At 31.7% G+C, this 24,702-nt stretch overlaps 1 protein-coding gene across 18 annotated transcripts in view; it reads right to left on the bottom strand.

Annotated features, from left to right (window-relative positions):
• LOC128185886 (diacylglycerol kinase zeta-like) overlaps positions 1-24,702 on the bottom strand; it is a 73,256-nt gene that overhangs the window by 5,186 nt on the left and 43,368 nt on the right. For 11 of the 18 annotated variants that reach the window (XM_052855586.1, XM_052855589.1, XM_052855587.1 and 8 more), the window contains 21 exons: positions 23,393-23,461; positions 20,735-20,767; positions 19,110-19,262; positions 18,598-18,836; positions 16,217-16,391; positions 14,450-14,520; positions 12,182-12,333; positions 11,899-11,954; positions 11,680-11,742; positions 10,059-10,132; positions 9,500-9,608; positions 8,569-8,768; positions 8,046-8,072; positions 7,301-7,401; positions 6,239-6,318; positions 5,785-5,845; positions 5,150-5,366; positions 4,695-4,772; positions 4,058-4,126; positions 2,568-2,657; positions 496-614 (listed from right to left, as the gene is read on the bottom strand). In XM_052855586.1, coding sequence (XP_052711546.1) covers positions 496-614; positions 2,568-2,657; positions 4,058-4,126; positions 4,695-4,772; positions 5,150-5,366; positions 5,785-5,845; positions 6,239-6,318; positions 7,301-7,401; positions 8,046-8,072; positions 8,569-8,768; positions 9,500-9,608; positions 10,059-10,132; positions 11,680-11,742; positions 11,899-11,954; positions 12,182-12,333; positions 14,450-14,520; positions 16,217-16,391; positions 18,598-18,836; positions 19,110-19,262; positions 20,735-20,767; positions 23,393-23,461 — 2,236 coding nt within the window. The remainder of the gene's footprint in view (positions 1-495; positions 615-2,567; positions 2,658-4,057; positions 4,127-4,694; positions 4,773-5,149; positions 5,367-5,784; positions 5,846-6,238; positions 6,319-7,300; positions 7,402-8,045; positions 8,073-8,568; positions 8,769-9,499; positions 9,609-10,058; positions 10,133-11,679; positions 11,743-11,898; positions 11,955-12,181; positions 12,334-14,449; positions 14,521-16,216; positions 16,392-18,597; positions 18,837-19,109; positions 19,263-20,734; positions 20,768-23,392; positions 23,462-24,702) is intronic. The other 7 variants (XM_052855576.1, XM_052855582.1, XM_052855579.1 and 4 more) reach the window with 4 other exon arrangements.

Genomic DNA, 24,702 nt, shown 5'->3' with positions numbered 1-24,702 from the left:
CGAATTTAAGACTGAGCAAGTACCAAAATTCCAAGGTATCTCTTTAGTACTCAATTGTGTCTTGGCAAATTTAAGACGGGGTGGAACCATTTGCAAATGTAGAAGGGCGAAAATAACCCTGCATACAGTACTTACAAGGGCAAAGCCGGCGAATAAAAATCATCGAATAAAGACCAATACCTTTTGAGTAAATTCAAGGTAGTTTCATGGCCACTGTGATAATAACCACTTGCATATTAAATGGCAACTCAAATTAAAATGTGCAAGTTAATTTGTAAGAGATGTACAACTTTTTCAACTGTTTGGAATTTTACAAATTGCGAATGTTATCCTAAAAAGGTATCATTTCTACTTTCATCAGGTGATGTTGCCATTTATAGATTGGTTATGCAATATTTGGGGATTGGCAATACCAAAAAATACTACCATTGTCAACCAGTACAATTATATACCATGTATAAAATTCATGAAAAGCGTCAGTGGTTATATTGTTACCTTTGTCTGCAGGAGTGAGTTTTTTGGCTTTTCCAGCTGCTGTTGCGTTGGCTACAGACATAAACTGGTACTGTTTTGAATCGTACTCGTACGGAGAATTAGGTGTCCCAGGCTCAGAGCTGTAAGGAAAATCCAAATCAATGCCACATTAAAAAGAATATTCATTTCCAAAATATGATCCTTTAAAGAGATTGCAAAACCATCAACTCAATATCCACCTGCTTACAACCTCTTAAATTAAATCTCTTTATTTTCAAAGTTACTCAACTTTTATCCATTATAAATTTTGTTTTCATTGCCATCATGAATATCGAGATCTAGCCAATTCATATGAATCAGTTTGTTTTTCTTCAACGAACACATAAAGTAGACACCACAATATTAGACGCATATTGTTACAGTAATACTGATATGAAGCTCAATATTAATTTTAAGCAATCACAGGGTAGTTTTGTATAGGCTAGCTTCTAGCTAAAACTACTATTTCAAGCGGACAAACACATGCTAGTAACCAGGACAACCAGACAATATACCTAATAACATGCACATCAAACATTCTTCATTTTCTTACATTCATATTTCATGAGTAATGATGATATATGTATTACTTATTACTTAATCTTTCTTGTTAATAAATACTGTAAATTCCTAATTAAACGCAAGGAATTAATGTCCACATAAAATCACAAGAAGCAGTTCTCGCGAATTTCAAATTCTCGCTCTTATTTTTATTTTTCAGGGAGTTTTGAGCTATATGAGATTATAACAAAAATTGGTGCTCGCGGTTTTATATTCTTGCAAATAGCCGAATTGCGGAATTAAATACTCACAAAAAATAAGGAATTTACAGTAATATCATCTAAACAGAAATAATTTCTGTTCTACTATCAATATACACTTTGTACGCTAGTTCAGAATTTTTTTAAACTCAAAAAAAAAAAATAGCTTGAATTTTCATGTTGAAAATATATCTAAAGAATTTTTGAAATAAATATATAAAGAAAAAGAATCTTTAACATGTACAATTCTATCTTATAAACTATGATTATTTATTGAAAGGCTATAGTTCTAAGAACAACTAATAGTAGCAAAGATAAGTTCAACAGAAATTATCAAAAGCAGATATGAGTTGGTCCCATTGAAAATATTTCTTGCAAAGTGCACACGCAACAGAGATAAAAAAAAATTTAAAATTTTAATTTATGTCCAGAATACCATCAAGCACTGGTAATAAAGTTGTACAATTTTTCTAAACTAAAAAGAGACATTATGTGGTCTGTTACAACTAATAGTGAATGAAAATATTTTCCTTCACAAATTAAATTAAAAAAAATTAAATATCGATCATTTCCTATAAAAACTATTTGAATGTATACAATGTAGTGGCAGATTATCAAATAAGTATGCATAAATATTATGCTTTTAGAAATTTTTTCTATACATGAACACATAAATGAAATTATATATGTATGTATATATTATGTTTGTGTGTATGTACTTTGTATGTTAAACCCATTGATACGGGTATAGTGTATTAAAAATTGACTGGAAATACTGTATGTAAAAAGAAAAGGAAAATGAACAGTCTAACATTATAATCAAAATGTCATTCAACAGCATATCAAAAAGGAAAAATAAGAATTTCATTTTAGCATCTTCTTCTTGCATTGTTAAATTAAGTAGATATGATATTCCATACTCATTACATTTCTAATACATGTAATAAATCAAATATCTCTATAATGCAAGTCTAAATCATTCACATAAGTACTAGTATTTATGATGGCAATAAGGATGCATAATCCACATATAGATTCGGGTGTCAAACACTGCCTACAATATTGATACGTTACATACACGTAACATAACATTTTGAAGCTAGAAATATAATAGTATCATCAAGTTTCTAGTTATAGCCTCTAGAGATTATAAGAGTTAAGGACTGATGTTTCCACAGAGGAGAGGGAGAAGAAATCCTGACTTTACAAAACTGGACAGTTGGAAAAAATGCATGTGAACTATATACATGCCAGGCAGTACACTGTAGCAGATACGTAGCGATGAAATTTTACCCCAAAGAATGACGAAGAAAGCTTGGGTCTGCCACGCGAACACAGACCCATGTGCCCTTATGCGGGCTAGCTCGACACAAGGGCATATGACTGGAATAACAAAAAATACAAAAATGTCAGAAAATTCATTCATACAATTATAAACCATTAATCTTCCAAAATAGTTTATGTGTATGGCATGTTTCACAGGAAACATTTTCCCTATTTGTTATGGCATTTGATGCTAACAGGCTAAAAAATATGACATATTGTGTCATTGTAGGTAATCTATATTATAGGGTAATGCATAGTAGTTTCATGGAGGATTTTCAAAATTACCACATATATAGGTAATAAACCCATTACATACACTTCGAGCTGTATTGGTATTTCATTGTGAATGTATTTCATAGTGAATGTATTTCGTAAGTACCTTATGGTATTTAGTTTACATAGACATTTACAAGAACATTCTGTACACACAATATAAATAGGCTTTTAAAAATTCTTAAAATGTATGTTAAAACATTTTCTGTCCATATATATGCATGTATAAAGTCGATTGCATCAAAATAATAACAGGAGATTCTCTTAGAGTGCAGTCATGTCAAATCTTTCGATTATCCTAGCATGGGATATAGATTTATAATGTGCCATAGGAAGCTTTGTTAGTGAATACTGTGCTAGCCTTCATTCTTGGAGAAAGCAGTATGTGTATATAATAAGTCTCTCCCCCACGTTCTCACTGCAGAATTTTACTTCTTGATATTATTTCATACATCTTAAAACTGTAAAAATATATGCATGAAATAAGACTAAAAATCTGATTTATCACTCGCATAGTAATAACATGATTATATATAAAAACAAACATCAAAATTCAAATTTTTTTTTTCAGTTCATCAATGTAAAAGTAACTCCGATAAAGTATTACCGTAAGCAATTAAGAGTTGGGGAACAGTTAAGAATTTCATGCATATACTATGGTAATTTGTTATTGCATTAATTTACATGCATTCATGCAAAGGATTGTTTTATATATACATTTATATATAATAAGCAATATGCAAGGACATGCTTATATTCTGCTGTGTGGATCTAATTGTACATGTATACACAAAATAATGTCATCAAGCAACCTTTAATATTGTTATTACCTTTATACAGTTATTGAATATACTCTTTTTTTTAATTGATTACCAAAAATATTTACAAAAAGTTTTCATGCCACTGTGATCATAATATTTATCAACTTCATAAACTGGCTTCATTTTGGACTTATTCAATCATTTCTAAAAAAAAAAAAATCAATTCGACAAATGTCCATATATAAAAGCAGCAAACTCCATACTAAGTTGCTAGAGCTATGATTTTTAGTCTTAGTTCATCCACACAACAGAATACTTTAATTTATATATACCAGTAGATGCAAAAAAACAAAAAAACACCAAAAAAACACCAAAAGATGAAGGACACATTCAGAGCTTTTGCGTACTGCGCGTATTATGCACCTGTTATTGGAGCCGGGGGAGGGTGGGTTGAGTAAATTTTCCTTACTCTCCGGCCGAGGTAGAATGATCCTGTGGCAAAAAGAAATTGCACAAAAGCCAAAAAATTTAGCATGTCTCCAACAACAGTATTACACATACTTAGAAAGAACAAAAAAAAAAAACGGTGCCCTTCTTTGGTTCATAACCATATGAGTGAAGTACAACAATTATTTACTATGAAATATAATCATACATATTAATCTTTGTTAAATGATATAAAACTTAAATGAAAAGGTACTTTTGAAAGAATACAAAATAATAAGACTAAACATTCAGCAACGAGAAAATAAAAAAAATAAAGTAAACTGAATATGAAAAAATATTTTTTTTCCTCATACAGACAGACAATATCATATATTAATAATAGCAATTGGAGAAATTACTTGAAATGCAATATGTGTGTTTTCTACAATATCAATTCAGGCTACATTCTCAAAGAACCTATGTGTTTAAAAAATTTAAACAATAATATATATTTGTAAAAATAAGAGATAAATCAAAAATTTTATCAAATGCAACGATAATGTACATGCAATGTAGGATAAGAAAGCCGGCTTAATGTGGCCGGCCCTTGATGAGGATGAAATGAATCTCATACCTATTCTCCCCTGGAGACTTTGGCACTGGTAGGGACGAGTGCTTTTCCTCATTGTTGTTGTGTTTTGTGTCCGATATTCTGTAACAAGAAAGATTTAACACATACAGTGCTATCTGAATATGCTGAAGAGAAATGCATCCTTAATCTGTTATTCATAGTAATTTACAAGAATACAGTGCATTTCATTTCATTTTTGAAAGCCTTAAGGTGAAAAAATTTGATCTTTTGGTTCTCGAACCCAAAATTCCAAAGCGAGCAGGTATTTCATTTTTATTATTACATAATTTGTAAGGGGTAATAACTCTACTTTCATTTTAAACTTAAACTTGAAATTGAATTATTCCCCTGTTTAACAGTTCCTGAAAACTAAGAATTTTACTTTAAAATGGCCTGTGAAATTACTGATCTATTCTGAAAGTACTTAGAAACTATGCCTCTGAGCAAATAAGACTTACCCTGGGGACTTTGGTGGGGTGTCAGGCATGGTAAACGTGAAGACCAGCCCTTTGTCTTGGCCCGCTTTGGCCACCTCCCCGTTTCCGATGGAATGTTGATGCTGAGTGCTGGCCATGTCTGGATCCAGGATGTACAGGTCTTCCGAAGAAATGTCCGTGATGTAGTGCAAATGCTCCTGTGCTTTATCAATGCGAAAAAACCTCTCGGCCGTTGTAGCTAGAAAAGTGAAGTAAAAATTCATAACCATGTGTTTACTTTTTTATGGTCATAACCGGGTATTGATAAATATCTCCACAAGTCCCTTTTGCAAGTAAGTATTCTTTTCTTCAAGTACAGTCTATAAAATTAGGAGAATTAAGAGTTGGTTTTGGTTCCATAAAGGTGTTTTGAATACTGTGGAATATTTCTTAAACTGGGGGCCAATTTCCAGGTAATGTCATACAATTATCTTTTCAAATTTGCATTTTCATATTTTTAACTAGTTCATAAATTGTACTCCATGATTTGAACATGCTTAAGATGCTGCTTGAATAAAATGCTAAAAATGTTGACATTTATTCCTGCTCATTGACTGAAAACTTACATCAACATTTAATTACTCAGAATATAATTATGTATAAAATTGTATACTTACAATCTAAGAAGCACCATTTTGAAGAAAGTGGTTGAGAAGAAGAGTTTAATTCGTTGTTTCCCTATAAACAGACAGAGTCAGATAATACACTTGTAAAAAAAACAAAAACGAAACATTCGTAAAAACACATTTGGATGTTACAGTATCTCACTACACTTTGACTTATACTTTTTAAGATACTACGTCACAAGATAGCAATTTTTAAAAATGTTTTCTTAAATTTTCAATCGGTTACTAGGTTGAATATCTTCATAGCTCAATAGTTAAAGTATCAGGCTTGTGAAACGCAGATCATGAGTTCTAATCTGCCACACATTTTTTGCCTTATTTGACTTACAAACTTCTTATCCATCATGTTATCTATCATAATCAAGTAATTTTCAGCTGATTTGAGAAACTATTTGAAGGTATAGTGAGCCACTGTGAATGGATTCACATGAATACATGTACTAACCTGCTGAAGTTTGTTGATAATTTGCCGAACTTGGTCCAAGTCGGCATTATTATCAACTACAATGAGACCTAGAGGAATGGCTGAAACAAACAATTCACAGAATAATACATTATAATGTAAAATCAAATATTGGTATATGTCACTCACACATATACAAAAGTAATATGTATTTTGAATTCTTTTAAAATCATAATATATAGAATCAGATATAATATTTCAAACATATTTTAATTACCACTATAACTCTTTCATTGATGACGGAATTATTTGACGCTTACTTCACGTCTTCTTGATAATTAATTTATTTGCTGAATTAAGTGACATGTTAATTACCAATAATAGATGTAGTAGAAATGCTAATGTAAAAAAAGTTTACGTTTATAAATACTATATTTTATCCATGCAATGCATAGTAAATAAAACGTTTATATCAGTAATGGTGAAATTTACCTTTATCAATACATGTACAATTAAACAACAAATATAGTAGCAATATAAGTGATGACTGACTGAAATCTGGACATGCAGCTGAAATGACAGTTATATAATCTATTAATTCTATAGAATGATCTACATATACATGAACTTATAATGGAAAGAAAAACTAAGCTTTAAATGACAAACCAACACCAAGTACAATAACTCTTGTTACTTCCAAGTGATATCATGGTAATTGGATACAATTTCAGCATGCTCTACAGACTTATATAATCCATTATTCTTGGAACTAGTTCTGTAGTAATTATGTCATCATTTTTCATGAATTAATTTTTTTTTTAATCAAATGTGGATTACTATTTCATATTATTTGAATAGTCAATACTTTGTTTCAATCATATTTTGGACTTACTTGGTCCAATTTTATGAAATATAACAGAAATAAAATCATAATTTAAAACTTTAGTGAAAAATGATGACATAATGAAATAAAAGAAAAATCTAAGTATAGGTTAGCATACATGCAGAATCATGCTTTGTGTATTAATTCAAATGCCATGACTCCTATGCACAAACAGTGGAGGAGTCAACCACCCACCACCAAACTACGGCACGCAGACTTACACGCTCCCCGGAGGCGGTCTTTGTCGTAATTTAGCTGTTCGTAGTCGGCCATACTGATACGGCTGACCTGTATTCGGAGTCGTTCGGGCATGGAGGGGGGACTGAAAAAAGCCAGATAAGGACTATAGATGGACTGCATCTACCCTTGACCTTTAGGAAGTCTGAGGAGGAGTTCAAGGTCAATTATTTTGTGCAGACTTTCTTGCCTAAATAGTTGCACTTAATTTTTTCTTTCCATCTTCAGGGAAATGATTTTCAAAATTACTTGATTGAATTCATAACTTAAGCACCTCCTCTTACTTTCTAATTTTTAATAATTTCAGATACTTTTTTAAAATTTAAATCATTATATTAATTACGATAAAGACATGATAAATATTGTTATGTACAAAGTCAATATGCAATAAAATATAAGAGTTTTCAATTGAAAAAAAAAAGAATACTGAATTTCAGCAATACAGAAGTATAAAACAGTACACCGATTAAGAAACAATACTACATTTTACATGATACAATACTCTACAAGAATTTATGATATTTTACTCCTTAAATTCATATATAATCCTAGCTATTTGTCATTAATCAAAGTATCAGAAAAAAAGAATCAAGGCACAATAATCAGAGCTTATATATCTATTGACAAGATAGCTGGAATGACTGTTCAATAAGAAATGAACCAGAGAGACTAAGACAAAATTATATCTACAACAAATATAAACTACATCTGGGGGTGTAGAAAATATACCTCAAATCAGTCTTCAACAGAGCCAGACTTCAAACAAGACAAAACAACAGCTGTCAGCATTTCTCATATATCAAACATCGAGTTTACATTTGAAAAACTTGTGTATCTTTTGATAACAATGCATAGGTAAGTAAAATAGCAGTTATGCGAAAATTATATGAGGTGGGTATAGGGGTCTTTGTTTATAAATCATTATTATGTTGATTTTCAAATAGTTGTATTCAAATTTTTCAAAAAAGTTATTGAAAAATGTGAATTACACTATCGCAAGAAGTTCATGTGTGTATCCTACACTTATAAGCATTGTATGGCTGGTTCTATGTACATTATAATATCCTGTTTATAAAGCTTTGCCAAATCATCATAGTCATTAAAGGTGTGATTCTATATTATATCACTATTTCTTGGCTAATCGAATATTTTTTTTTCTCATCAAATTAAGGCTTATTAATATGTTTATTTTCTAGTATCTATAGGGTGTTGGGTTTGATTAAGTACACAATATTCCACAGGAAGTACTTACTCATTGGCTATGGGGACGGAGCCCCTCCTCTTTGGTTTGGCGATCATGTTGGCTTGGTTACGAGCCGTAATCACAATGGTGGAGGGTCGGAGCCTGCACGGCTCGCCGTCCAACTGCATGGGAATAGCCTTGAGGGTTTTCAGCTTGATTTCACTGCACTGTATCAGCCTCTCCCCATGACCCCCCATGTATAAGGTTGCCTAAAGAGTCAAAACCTTGAGTGAGTGCAAATTTACAAACATGGAGTCTTTGTAGAAATACTAGTTTTAACATCATATGTAGGATTTTTTTTATTTACACAGACTTTATTCACACCCTCTTAATGGAAAAAAAACCCCATATATAGTAGATGCGATGCTTCACAGTACATAATATATATTCTCTCATAATTTCTCTATCTATAAAATAACTAGAGAGATTTGATAAAAAAAAAACTTCTTAATTTCTCCATTAGAGCATAAAATGTATACCTTTCAGCTGCATGTATTAACTTAAAATGGTTAATAATACCTTATCTTTGGTAAGAATCCTCATCAGAGAATAGTAAGACAAACCTTGAGCTCTTGATATATGTTTATTATGTTAGGTCCTTATAAGAAGATAATTCAGAGTTGACCAAAATTTCCACATTCTTTTCTATTGTATATAATGTACACCTTTCAGTTACTGTGGAATCATCATTGTTCATGGGGGACCGATTTTTGTGGCTTTTGTGGTTAACCCTTTCCAACAAATTTACATCCCCACGAACCTATACACAATCATTTGTTTCATATTTATTGAAATTATCCTGATTTCACTACCGACAACAATGTCCCCACGAACCAGGAAAATTTTGGCTACCCACGACATTGACCCCTGAGAATAAATTGATTCCAAAGTATTAACTTTAAGGTTAATAACATCCTATCTAGGTAGTAAGAAGTCTCACCAGAGAGGAGTAGGTGAAACCAATCACCTCCAGATACCCGTCGTCATGACGCTGAGGTTCAAATCCAGGGGTGTTAGGATTACCCCAGGGTAACGTTCCACTTGCATACCTACAGGAAAACAATGTACAATTTGTATATATATTTGTCCTATCTGGATCAAGATCAAATAAACAAAATTAATGCACCTATAACGTATCTCCATAATTGATTTCTTTGTATATGTAATACACCTATAAAACAAGATGGGAATACATGACATACATGTAATCAATTAGAAGTATGTATCATTAAAATGATTGCAATTGAAAAATTCATTTAATTGCAGTACACATCTTGAATTAACATGGTAGAATTCCATGGAGCTAAATTTTTTTGTTTTTTGAGAAAACTTATAGAGATGAATCAGCTTTGACATAAACCTCTTATAAATAACTCACCACCTTTATGCACTGTCTTTGAGAAATAGGTTATTCAATCAAATTATCTTGCAAAATAACAGTCATTGTTTATAACACAGTTCTTTTATGTAAAGTTTGCCAGTAGATATTTTTTTATCACCTTGGAATGTTTAGAAATAACAAACAATGGAGTTTCATTTCCTGGACTTTGGTGGTAAGGTCTTGCCCATCACACTACAAAGAAATTGACAGGTGTAAATGGGCGTTCTCAGCTTCAAATGAAAAGAATGAAAACCACAGAACCAGATGCAGTCTCGTATAAGCCATGACTAATGGAATGAATAAAAGAAGTTTTCAATAAATTCAAAGAATTTTAACAAGGGGATAAAAATCCTATCAATTCTTATGTACAGTAGAACCAAGTTAATCCAAGCCCTTGATTCCCATTTACACAATCAGGATAACAAAGCATTCGGATAAAATGATCAACACTGCTAGAATGTTTTACACATCAATTTAAAAATCAATTCCCATTAAAATTGTCTAGAAGATAAAGCATCTTCATTATATTTGTAGCAGGATCACTAAAACTGCATGTAACAACATATGCAAGCAACCATATTGTATTTTGACTTACAATCAGATGTATGGGGTTTGTGATGTATTAAAACTTACCATCAGTTGTATGTGCATGGTTTGTGATGTATTTTGACTTACAATCAGTTGTATGTGGTTTGTGGAGTATTTTGTCTAACAATCAGTTGTATGTGGTTTGTGTTGTATTTTGACTTACAATCAGTTGTATGTAGTTTGTGGTGTATTTTGACTAACATTCAATTGTATGTGATTTGTGATATATTTTTTACATATAATCAGTTGTATGTGGTTTATTGAGTATTTTGACTTACAATCAGTTGTATGTAGTTTGTGGAGTATTTTGACTTACAATCAGTTGTATGTAGTTTTGGCGTATTTTGACTTACAATCAGTTGTATGTGGTTTGTGCTGTATTTTGACTTACAATCAGTTGTATGTGGTTTGTGATGTATTTTGACTTAAAATCAGTTGTATGTGGTTTGTGATATATTTTGACTTACAATCAGTTGTATGTGGTTTGTGATGTATTTTGACTTACAATCAGTTGTATGTGGTTTGTGGAGTATTTTGACTTACAATCAGTTGTATGTAGTTTGTGGAGTATTTTGACTTACAATCAGTTGTATGTGGTTTGTGAAGTATTTTTCACTTAAGTCAGTTGTATGTGGTTTGTGGTGTATTTTGACTTACAATCAGTTGTATGTGGTTTGTGGAGTATTTTGACTTACAATCAGTTGTATGTAGTTTGTGGAGTATTTTGACTTACAATCAGTTGTATGTGGTTTGTGATGTATTTTTCACTTAAGTCAGTTGTATGTGGTTTGTGGTGTATTTTGACTTACAATCAGTTGTATGTGGTTTGTGGAGTATTTTGACTTACAATCAGTTGTATGTAGTTTGTGGAGTATTTTGACTTACAATCAGTTGTATGTGGTTTGTGATGTATTTTTCACTTAAGTCAGTTGTATGTGGTTTGTGGTGTATTTTGACTTACAATCAGTTGTATGTGGTTTGTGGAGTATTTTGACTTACAATCAGTTGTATGTAGTTTGTGGAGTATTTTGACTTACAATCAGTTGTATGTGGTTTGTGATGTATTTTTCACTTAAGTCAGTTGTATGTGGTTTGTGGTGTATTTTGACTTACAATCAGTTGTATGTGGTTTGTGGTGTATTTTGACTTACAATCAGTTGTATGTGGTCAGCCAGGCCCTTCCAACTTCTCCTCAGCATGTCCCTACCTCCTGCCTGCAGATACAAAATGTATACAGTTAACCTCGCCTCTTTATCAACATCTTCCTCTTTGCAACATTAGCCCAGAAGTATAAATTTCTTGCCATTAAAAATAGATATTTTGTTTTGAAATATAGAATAAAAAATTATTGAGACATTTGATTAACTTACACCTGCATAAAACATTTTGTTCCAAAACCGACTGTTGAATTTCTCTGGATTTGCCTCTGGGAAAAGAAAGGAGAAATATCATAATTAAAATCATATCATTCTAACCAAACAATATACATGTAGCTTTGTCTAGAGTTTTCCTTTAAATAAGACCCCCCTCAAAACATCTGCCCCCACATTTTAAGGCATCAAACCTTAATTTGTTATCATGGATCACCTCTAATGGGGTTAATTAACTGTAATTGGATGTATGAGGAGATGGCTAAATTGAAGTTCAATGTACCTCTGCTCTCATGAAATTCCAGGGCCACGTGAGCATCTGCTCCGAGACTGAAGTAGTTGTTGAACACATTCAGAGGGAGTTGATCGGTCACCAGGGGCTCATCGCAGATCTCAGAGTCCGTCACCACATTCGTCGAAACTTCTATGTTCCATCTGAAACAAAAGGTTAAAAATAAACATTTTACAACACATCTAACTTGATAACTGATAAGCAAAACCAAACATTTTATTTTGTTTCACAAAATAACGATCATGCATTTTTTTTTTTTTGCATGGTTATGCAATGCGCAAAATGTTGCAAATGTTATTCAATTTCAAATCACTAAAATGACTTCATTACAGAAGGGTGAGTCAACCAAGAATAGCATCACAATTTCAAATAAGAAACACAATACACTGAAATGACGATTATATTTCAGAATTTAATAGATGATGCAGCAACAATAGATTAAATGGAAATTTTTTACATCCTTTAAGTAGTCTTTACGTGATATCACAGCTATATAGCTGATTGTAATCATTACCTTGGAGAAACTTGTATTTCTCCTAATTACAAAGAATGGGAGTGTTGACAATGACACATCGAATCAAATATCACGATTAATACCAATATTTCACTCCCAACGGTCTCTTCGATAGGTATCATTTTTGTCAAGTCATTCAAGATTTCCTTTCTTACAATGATCAATTCACTCATAAATATTTCTAAAGCAGAAGGGAAACTGTTTAGACCCTATTTCTCAAACACTGGCAGTGACTAATGACATTAAACAGCATTTTTAAGCCTGATCATTCCTTTCTCTCTTCTTTCAATGAACTTTGTGCAAGCCGCTTCTCTTTACAAGGCCTTGCATTTTCTTTACACGATCTTAAAAGAAGTTATTTAAAAGCAAGCTTATTGTGTGCAAGGCAATTGGGGTACATTTTATGTGCCAAAAGATCTATGGGTCAATCGATCAGACCATTCTTTCCATTCTACGGCCAGCAACTGGCAATAAGTTTGCATAGTAAACAACAGCTAAACAATTAATATATAATGTTTCAACACATCGACCGCTTTAACAAAACTAATGTCCGAAATTCATATTTCTCGAACCCCCAATGAATTCTAGAACAAAGACGGCAAAGTTCCATTACATATACTTTACGACTGTATGGAGACTTCATGGGAGATCAGATTTTGTACCCATTCACACATTTTTTTTCTCTTGATAGACTCCATGCATTGAAAATTAATACATTAAATTAGCTGGCATGACATGCAGTGACAAACAGTCATGAATAAGAGATGGTCAAGCTGTCTTGACTTGTTTATTTTCAAATTCCAAACAGCTTGTCAGGAAATTGCGCATCATAGTCTTCTTTTCACAGATGAAAGAATCGTTTCTGCTGAAGTTCATGGCCCCCTTGACTCAAAGTATAAGCTTCTACAATGTCACACCAAAAACTAGCCAGCAGAGTCCCGAAGGGATCATTCATCTTTAATGGAACAGACTGGATACTTTCCAACTTCAACACTATTTGTTTTATGACTCGCGCCACACATCTCAAAATAAGTTATACAGTACACACCAGGGAGTGATCAACCTTTTAAGACAAAACTTCTTTCCATATGAGTCCATCGGCTTTGATAAAGCACATATACTTTTAAACCTATAGTTTTGTTTCTTAGAAGAAAAATTTACCTAGTTACAATAAGTATAAGCCTTGATAATACGTTATTGAAACTTCTTCCATTCGGCTTTAATAAAAAGGTTAGATAAATTTTAGTTGAAATGTTTGAAATCCTCAAAATTGAAGAAGGTTTTCACTTTTAAAGTTTTGTATCATACATTTTATGCTCCAAAATGTTTGATTATTTATTTAAATTATTTTTAACCTAACCCACCCTTCATAGTCTTATGATGTTCTATGTTTGCCACATATTTGTTTAAAATTTGGCTTCTTTAACATGCAGCATTCTAATATGAAATAAATACACTATATAATAGTGCCGTTTAATAAATTTTAGAGTCTAATTTTATAATCATTTCTAACTGCATGGTTTCCTTTTTTCAGCATCATTAATAACATAATTTAATACTTTTTAGATATTTTGCGGAGATTCAAATTAATTTGTAACATCCTAGCAAGCTGTACCTTATTTTTATCACCTCCAATTTCACTGAGAAGAGACAACAGGATGATTTGACGGGGAATCGCAATCATTACAAAAATGTATGTTTTCAATTTCTTTATTGTAAGTAAATAAAATTTTATTTTAACAAACCTGTCTAACTGTACGACTTGGCCCTCTTCGACATAACTAAGGATTTTTGTGATTGGTTCATCTGCATATCCCTATATAAAAGAAAAAATAAATAACAATTAAACTGCATATATGGAAACATTATGATTACTTGTCTCTACATTTATGAGTTACAACATGTTGAAAATTCCTTATTTTATGTGAGTAACTAAAATTAAATCACGAGCAACAATTTTTTTGTCATAATTTCTTAAAAGTCGAAACTGTCTGAAAAATAAAAGTGGGATTTTAAATTTTTTTAAAAAGAGTTGCTTTTCGTGATTTACACTGATATGAATTCTTTGCGTTTGATAGGAATCTACAGTACACCAGATATCGATTAATCAACATGGCTTGAAACTTGAAAGTTTTGGTGGGCGGGTGTCTCGCACAAATACTTTCCAAAATATTGTTTTTGCATTGTTTCCCGAAAAAAAAGTATAGGGACAGTTCAATAGGAATTTATATATCTATATTTGATTTCTAAGGTAAAATCGGTTTTCAACACCAGCCACCTTTAATATTTATAAAATCTTAATTTCTGCATGACAGATGGGTTTATTTTATCAGAGAAATCAATAATCCACCAGTCATCCGTTGTACATGTATATTTAGGCATAGTACATGTTATTGATTGTAAGCAAACTCATATTTTGCATTCTAAAGTGACATGCTGACTTTGACATTTTATAAATTTTAATAGATAAGTTTTGATGTTTTATGATTGGTAATTTAAATATCATCAAATGTTGATATTGTAAGAAAATTATTTGTCACTTGCACTGATTACTTATCTCTGATTAACCGGAGGTGATGCATACCTGCTATAAGGGGACGATATAATAGCTCTAGTTTATGGGAAGATGGAATAGTAAAACAGACTATAGTGTAGAGAATCAAATTATATGAAAGAGGACGACAATAAAGTTTCTGTAATCCAATTTAATGACAATTATCAACTACTTTTAATCTGCGACATGTGTTACCACATTTAAATTCTACAGATCTGTTAGAACAAAATTTCTTAAACCAAATGTAGTTACTCTTGGGTTATCATCATTTACTGAATTTTGTCAGAGTAAAGAATTATATTTAAGCATTTGCTTGAACAAAATCTCATCAATCTTATGCAGCCATATTGTTTTTAATCATTATGTGGATGAATTTGCTGGCAAAATCTCATATTTTCTACGCTGCGTGACCTTGACATATATTTCACTGACCTAGAAATGCAGCATTAAAGAAACCTGTTATGCAAGGGCTTTGTAAGAAAAAAAATCAATTAGGATAAGTGCAAGATGGAACATTCTCAGGCATTATCCCTGCAAAACACTAATGTCTCTGGGGTTCTATGGAACAGAGTGCACATATCCTTATATGGATTAAAATTGATTCAAAATTTACTGATGAGAAACAGATACGTCAAGATGTCTTAAATCCAGTTTTCAGTACTAAACCTACAAGTATATCATTGATCGCGTACTCCAAACAAAGAAAATAAATGGGTACCTAATGTGCTATTTGATAAATAAATAAACCAACTTTTTATTCAGAAGAAATATCGGCAAAATTTTTTCAAAGCATTTAATTAAATATCAGTGATTCATCAATCAAAATATTCTTTATTTGGGAGATAAGGGGCACTGTAAAAGGTGACTATTTTTGGCAGATTAAGATGGTAATTTGCTCAGTTGAAATCTACCCAAATTCCATGGCCGTAATAACACTCAGCCTATATTTTTGACTTACCCCTCCCCAGTTCAGGGTGCGCGAGAGGTCATTGCCGGTGCCCAGCGGCATGATGGCAACAGGAGGGGGAGGTTTAATGCCCAGGCTGTCGATTTCGGACAAGATCCAGCCAACAGTTCCATCACCCCCACAGGCCAGGATTCTCAAGTTAGGCACTTTCTTGTACAGCTCAAGTCTAAAAGATACAAAATAAACAAGTTGACTAGACAATTTTAATGTATAGTACATACCATAGCAAAATTTCGGAATGAGATATTATATAGATATTTTTCTTTACCTAACCAATTTTTCTGGGAGATATTACTTTAGAATTTTTTTTCAGTTCCACAACAATTTAAGATATATTATTGTCTACAAAAATAATATGTTTTTAAAGCCTTTGTAAAATAATGAAAAGTTCAATTAAAAAGAGTCAGTCCCTTTACTGAGCTATGAATACTTAAATTATAGCATTTTATTCTTTCCTTTCTTGGTTTTATTCTATAATTTAGACCTGATAGTTGGAAAATGAAGCAAAAAATCGTTGCATCAATGGTTGGCACTTATTAATCAGTGCAAACTGATTGGCAATCCATCTTTTCCTCTTATTTCATTCTCTTGTAATTAGAAACTAAGCTTCTTCTGCTTTTAATAACTATATCTACAGAATAAAGTACTCTTCCTCTCCATCTTCATTTTCGTTCATAATTTGTAACTAGAGCTTCATTAGCCAAGGTCTTAAATCTTTAATACCTTGTACTTATAAGGTAAAAAAAAAAAAGTTGACTTGCCTTAAAAAAAATTCTCATAAAAAAGAATAATTACAACAAAAAGTCAAAGTCATAATCTTTTCTTTTAAAACGCTAAATCTCCTTTGAAACAGAGATGAAAGGGCAACATTAGACTCATTCTCATCAAACATATTGAAGTGTAAATGGCATAACGTTGTTTCTGCACAACAATTTCCTTGATATATCTCTCTTTTAGCCATTAGATGTCAATTCCCCCTCGAGAATTACTACACTGCTGAATCAAGGCTCCTCTCTTTAATCTGTGTAATGTATTGACTATGGAACTTCAAAGGTTATGTCAGTCCAATAATGTCCCATTGGCTTATTGGTCCACATCATGTTGTAGAATGTAGTACTGCTTCAGTTTTAAGTGCAGCAAAAGGTAACATTTAGAGAAACAGGTTTTTCCATGGTCGTATATGCTCATGTATGCATGTTTCAAATACCATAAATGGGTTCTTTCAATTCTCTTTATATTTATGCATGCTAAAGACAAAGGTGTGATAAAAAACATCACTTTCATACATTTGAGGAATAATTAACCTCCCTTTTGAGTGTCTTACACTTGAGGAATAATATCCACCTCCCTTTTGAGTGTCTTACACTTGAGGAATAATATCCACCTCCCTTTTGAGTGTTTTACACTTGAGGAATAATATCCACCTCCCTTTTGAGTGTCTTACACTTGAGGAATAATATCCACCTCCCTTTTGAGTGTCTTAATTACACTTGTGGAATAACACAAACCTCCCTTTTAAGGGTCTATCTTTTAACCATGACTTTAGAATTTTAGATTATGAGAGATCTTCTATCACGCCAGATATATTTAAGGTTGGAAATCATGGATGAAAATTTCACTGATCAAAGATTATCACTATCGAAACACAACTGGTAAATACTTCGAATATTTCCTTGGTTTTTGAATTACTAAATGAAAGTATATATATATATATATATATATATATATATATATATATATATATATATATATATATATATATATATATATATATATATATATATATATATATATATATATATATATATATATACTCTCTCTATAATGATCATCAAAATGAAAAAAAAAATTGAAGATTAAATTGGATGAAACAGAGAGACTTTTGTAATCAAGTTTCATACAGAACTTAAAATGGAAATTCTAATAATCAGATGTTAACAATCAATGTCTAACCAGAATTATAATTGTCATTCACTGTTCATAACATTCTTAATCAAATAATTTTCTATTCTACAACCCAGATGTCCACTTAGAATATTAAATCCATGGCAGAGTACCAGTAGTCCAATATCATTAACAATAATCATCATACACTCAGTTTTTCATATAATGGCAGTTTTTCTTTTATTTAAAGCTCTTCAACGTCAAAACTAGAGTTTTAACATAAAAACATGATTAAGCACCCTAAACAAATGCAATTACATGTATGTGTATTTTTGTCCTAACAATCATTTAAATGACTGTCAAGGCATGAAAGAGCTGTGAAAAAAGCACAACGAATAATGAGAAAATAATTTTTGAGAGTCATGATACTGTTTTGAGATGATCGTTGAAATTAATTTTTTTTTCCCTCCATGTTTTGCATTACATACCCTGCTCGAGGTCCACCATGAGAAAGATCAAACACTTGCCGAGGGTTCAACCACCAGCAAAATTTGTGCATGAGTTTGGCCCCCTGGTTTCCCCCACTTTTAGGGTTGATGAAGACTATCAGGGGCTTCAGGAGTGGGGAGGGAATGGGCTTGATAATAAATGGACGATTTTCTTCCTTGGCTTTTTTCCGTTTTATAGAGGCCCGCCTCTTTTTTCGCAGAGATGATTTGAAAGACCCCTGAAAAAGTCCATCAGGTTTCACAATTTATCTCATTTAATCAAAAAATATTTAAATATCTCATTTATGTACATTTTGAAAACATTCCGACATTTCCTGAATATATACCGATTTGTTCTTAAAATGTATAATACAGTATAACTTATTTATTGATAATTTATAAATTGTTTCTCTGATTCTATATTTAAAAAAAAAACCTCATTTTAATATTTCTCTCCATTGATTACAATGTTCCATAAAATGGATGACTTATAAATGACACTTGTGACCTACTTTTTTTGGAAGCTTGATGATCCAAGATGGAGGCACAATGATGCTCTGGTGAGCTCCCAGAGTGCATTGCTCTTCGATGTGCTGCATCAGAAAGCAGGAGACTTTGTTGTGATAAGCTGCCTTGCACCATGAACAACTGATAGCAATGATCTCCTACAAAACAGAGAAAAACTGATAGCAATAATCTCCTACAAAACAGAGAATAACTGATAGCAATGATCTCCTACAAAACAGAGAACAACTGATAGCAATGATCTCCTACAAAACAGAGAACAACTGATAGCAATGATCTCCTACAAAACAGAGAACAACTGATAGCAATGATCTCCTACAAAACAGAGAACAACTGATAGCAATGATCTCCTACAAAACAGAGAACAACTGATAGCAATGATTTCCTACAAAACAGAGAACAACTGATAGCAATGATCTCCTACAAAACAGAAAACAACTAATACGCAATGATATACAAAACAGAAAACAACTAATACGCATTGATATACAAAACAGAGAACAATTATAAATAAAGATATCCAGTGGTTCAAGTCTACAAAGTTAAATTTCACTTTTTTGATAATATATATCGAATATTCAAAATACCTTTTTTAGCTAAATCAATTTAAAAAAAAGAATATTAAATTTTATCCACTTCAACTTATCAGTAGTAAAGTAAAGATTACACAACTAAATGAGCTATCAACTTTCATTACTAGCCTATAATGCTGCATATCAAGAGAAACATTTGAATATGGTCAATGACCAAATTATTCTTGGCATCCTCCTTCTACCACTATCCTACTTTTCGAGGTTCTTCAACCCTAAAACTTTTCATCAGCTCTCATATTCTCTTACTTATACAAAATTTCCCTAACAGTACATATCATATCATCTTGCAATCAATATGAAGTCATTGACTGCATGCAAAAAAAAGGCAAAAAAAATAGTACCATTTTAAGAAAATTAAAGCAAGAAATCCGATATCTTCAACTACTCTGTCTACAGAACACGATTTAAAGGCCGTAATTTCTCGTTTCTTCATATAGAAATTCATTGTCTGATTTTGTAGCTTTCTGATTACTGTACATCCCACTTCAGTATTAAGTTCAAATTAAAACTTCCTTTACCTGATATTGACGAAGTCTGATATAAAGAATTGTAAATATTGAGAGGATTCATAAATCTGGGTGATAAGTGCATGACTTATATTTCCCTACTACTAGTATTATATATGTATGTTTACATGCATATACAGTAAAACTTTGTTATCTCAAACTAGATGGGACTGCATGTTTAAAAACTTCAAGATATCTGAATATTTGAGATATCAAGGGTAAAATATTTAATTAATCCCCTTTTTAAGTAGCCACTGTTTGATAAGCACTATAGGCAGCAACAGGGGAGATTACTAATTATAAAAAAGACCTGATTTAAAAAAAACGAATAAAACCAAGCATGGACCAGTGACTGACTTTCTTTAAAGGGGAAACCCATAGTGCTATAAGAAATTGTGCAGAAGCTTATAACACCATCTGTTGTGGTATTATCTCAAAACAAAGAAACAAAGTTACAAAAAAATTATTCATTTTAAAGTTAACCAACTAAAGGAAATCCTACGGAGTCCATACCTTGCTCTGGAACGCAAATCTTTGCTGGAATGACTGAAAATAAAAGAAAGATTTAATTGACATAGACAAATTTTTAGCATGTACAATGAGCTTGAATTATTCAAACTTTACAATATGATACGAAATGATCTTGGACAAAAACTCACCCTGCTGATTTCATAAAATTCCAGATCATTTTTCCTCATAGTTTATAATTATTTATAATAGTGATTAGTGGCTGCCAATTCAAAATTAATAAGTTTTTCAATATTTAATGTGTGGTGGGTCAATATCTATAAGTAATAAAACGCATTAATGTTTAAAGGCGTAAGCTAACATTAGACTCCCCCGAATCACTAAACAATGGTATCTAATGCTCTTGCAGCACGCGTCAAGCAAACAATTATCAACCCGTCGAGTAAATCACGGGAAGTTTATTAAGTCACCTACAATATTTGATAACATTGACATCTCAACGTATTTCCTCAACAGGGCCGATCCCAACGTTATATAAATCAATCTATAATTCAAATCCCTGCATTTTTCACTCCCGTAGGTGTTTGCAAAAAAGAATGGACCATTCAAAAGAACAAGCTCATTTGTCATTTACTTCTCGCAGTAGCGAGCAGCTATTTCATGATCTAAATGAAACCTTTTTTCACCTGCAACGATAATTGCCCCAGTATTAATTAGGACTGTTACTAAGAGCATGTTTAGTTAAAATCCATAGAATTCCATTGTTTAATAGTGTTCAACTCCAAAGACTCCCAGTTTTTATTGTGTGGTAAGTATTGATCTTGGGCTGTATGCTGTACTGTGTAATGTTTCGTTTGAAGTGATTGACTTTTTTGTAACAGCAAAATGTGTGTCGCATATATAATACTGTTATAAAACAGTTTTGTAAGTTCATATGAACTAAATTCTGCAAATTATTTCTTAAGATTACCGGTGCCTATCACTGACAAAAAATTTTATGGTAATACATGTATCTTTAATTTATCAAACATCAATATTAAATCTTGAATTTTAAGTTGATCTTCATGTTAAAAATTTTGATACCACAATGAAAAAGGCATTCGCCAGGGGTAATCATGTCTGTTGGAAAGATATATAAATATAAATAAATAATAAGCAGATAATATGACCTATTTGGACATATTACTTATAGAATTTAATTGGTTGTTCTAACACAAACTTCTAGCTGCTGATCTCAAGCCTTTATCTAAATTAAACTAAGGGATGGAAAAATATATCAAACTTTCCAGCCTTCAGGTTGTTCTAAATTTCCAATCAAAAGATTAAAAAAAAACCAACCATGAAACCAATGAAAAGAGGCTCAACCAGCCAGCTGATTTAATTGCACAATCAAATTACATTTATATTGCCCAAACCTTTTTCTAAATCAACAAAATGGATGTGTATATATCCGACATTATGGATTTTTTATGCCATTTAATTATGTTACGACCAGAAAATAGTGTTATTAGTTTAACATTTTCCCCCCTGAAAGCTTTGATTTAATCCTGCTATTTAATTTCATGATCAAGATAGGCTGATAAAGCTTCGATCTCAAATCTGATTTTCACCCAATTCTTTTTTTAATTCCTATCAGATTCTGCAAAATTAAAATGGGGGATTTTGCACTAAAACCGTAATTATAACAGAATCAATGAATATTCAAATGTCCAATTAAAGTAATAACCTTTAAACCAGTGTCATATATCTTGAACATCATCCGTTCTTAGCCTAAACATTCAGTGAAATTATCATCATTGTAATGAATTTTGATATCGAATATCAGGAAATTTTCCATATGTAATCCTTTTCTAATGACTGCATCATTCTGGATAATGATAATGTCTGCAGAACTTTCCTGTAAATATTCTGACACTTATCAATAATTAAAAGAAAAAACGATTTTCAAAATTGAAAATTGGCCGCTGTTTTAAATCATGGTTGGTGGAACGGGGACTAATAGAACCAGGTAAATGTATTCAAAACGTAATGCCGTTGATTTGCGATTTAAAAGTCTAGAATGTATAATTGTAAAAGACCAAGCAAGATTTGTTATGGATTTTGAATCGTTCTCATCTTACTCATTGTGTATATCCCTATCCCTTTGTTATAAGAACATTCGGAAACCACAAATCATGGAAATTCCTCTTCATTTTCTGACCACCACTGTTTATTGGCTTGCAATTCAGGAATTATTGGGGTTGATTAGTGCTCAATATATCAATCTTGGATAGAATCTAGACAGGAAACAAGCTGAATTTCCACCATTCATTTCAATCAGATGTAATGTAAATCGTACACTACTAGTGCCTCAGTCTGTATCAACTAAGATTCAAAGACCTGCAAATTCATTTTCCTGATGGTTAATATTGTTTCAAGACCCCATTGATAAACAAATTCATTTTATTTCAATGCTTATTTCAGCCCTACAAAATATTCAACAGATTTTCATGAAAGTAGGATCCTGAAGAAGTCTTTCACAAGTAATTCCAGTAATTTTTCCAGGGGGTGGGGGGTTCGAGGCATATTTTTGGTAATTTTACCATGTAAATTTAAGAAATTTGAATTTCCCAGTGAAGGTCCAGATGCCCCCAATGACCCACCCTTTTGATCCATGCATGGACTGTAGAACCATCCAACTGTCTCTGTGAAATCAATACCTACCTTTCCACACTGTTTACATTTGCCCTCTTGTCTTCGTCTATGAACCCAGTGATGTCTCATAAAGGTTTGCTGGGAAAAATAAAAGAAAAAAATTTTGTTCATCACCAATCGTAAAAGCAATGATTAATATATTTCAATCAAGTAAGTAAATTAATTAAACCTTAACTCTGATAGTAAACATAACTTGTTGCAATCGAGACCATAAATCTAATAGCTTTTTGAATTTTGCTTCAGTGGCAATTGACTGCAATTAAAACAAATTGTTCCCTAGCTATTATCTTGGTAACTAAAGAAATATATGAGACAAACATTAGAATCATTTTGTTTTTATTTACTTGCAAATTTTGTAAATATTCAAAAGTTTTAGTAAAAGGATTAACATAATTATGTGAAATATTGTTTTAAATTATTTGCATGATTTACCTACAGTCAAACTTCGTTATCTCGAACTAGATGGGACTGTTTAAATAGTTCGAGATATCAAGGATAAAAAATACTGTTTAAATAATTCGATATCGAAGTACTCGTGATATCAAGGATAAAATACTTAAAAAATAAGTGGTTGGATCATACAAATCACTTTGACATATCCATAGTTTCGAGATATCAGTGTTTGAGATATCAAAGTTTAACTGTATATTCATATATATAACTCGGAGGGGATTGCCAATAAGATACACAAAATAATCAGTGGTAAACTCTTTAGTCCACATTTTGTTCAAATAAAACTCACACATGATTAAAATTTATATTTCTGAGTTACAAAGGACCAAGCATTAATTAATATTTCAACAAAAGCGTCATCAAATTGCTATTAAAATTTTTTTTTCAAATGCACACAAAGAAGAACAAAACAGCTGGCATGAAATATTCATATTTCTGTTATCTCGTAAACAACAGAAGAAAAAAAAAGACCTACAATGGATGGTAATTCAATTGAGTATATACATATTGATTTGGACTTTTTTAACATATGTATATTTGTTTCTTTAAGGGAAAGGGCGTAATTTTTCAAACACTCTAGATCCATATATAGACGGATTCCATTTCCTGTTGTTACAAACATACACTAACAATGAAAGATTTCCCTAAAGTATTTTCTAGATAACAGAATTATTAATGATACCGCTTTATATCCAAGTTCACAGCCTCCAATTCAGCAAGTGCCAATAACCTATTATTCTCTCTGATAATAATATGCCAGCTTCTTTTTAATTATATTTAATATTTCGACACAATTGCTTAAAAATAATACAGAATTGATATTAAAAGCAAGTTATGAGTTTTTGAGGAGAAAAATTTGAATAAAT

This window comes from Crassostrea angulata, chromosome 5, assembly GCF_025612915.1.
Source record: "Crassostrea angulata isolate pt1a10 chromosome 5, ASM2561291v2, whole genome shotgun sequence".
Classification (NCBI taxonomy): domain Eukaryota; kingdom Metazoa; phylum Mollusca; class Bivalvia; order Ostreida; family Ostreidae; genus Magallana; species Magallana angulata.
The sequence above is the reverse complement of the archived record's forward strand: the minus strand, read 5'-3'. Positions and strand labels throughout refer to the sequence as shown.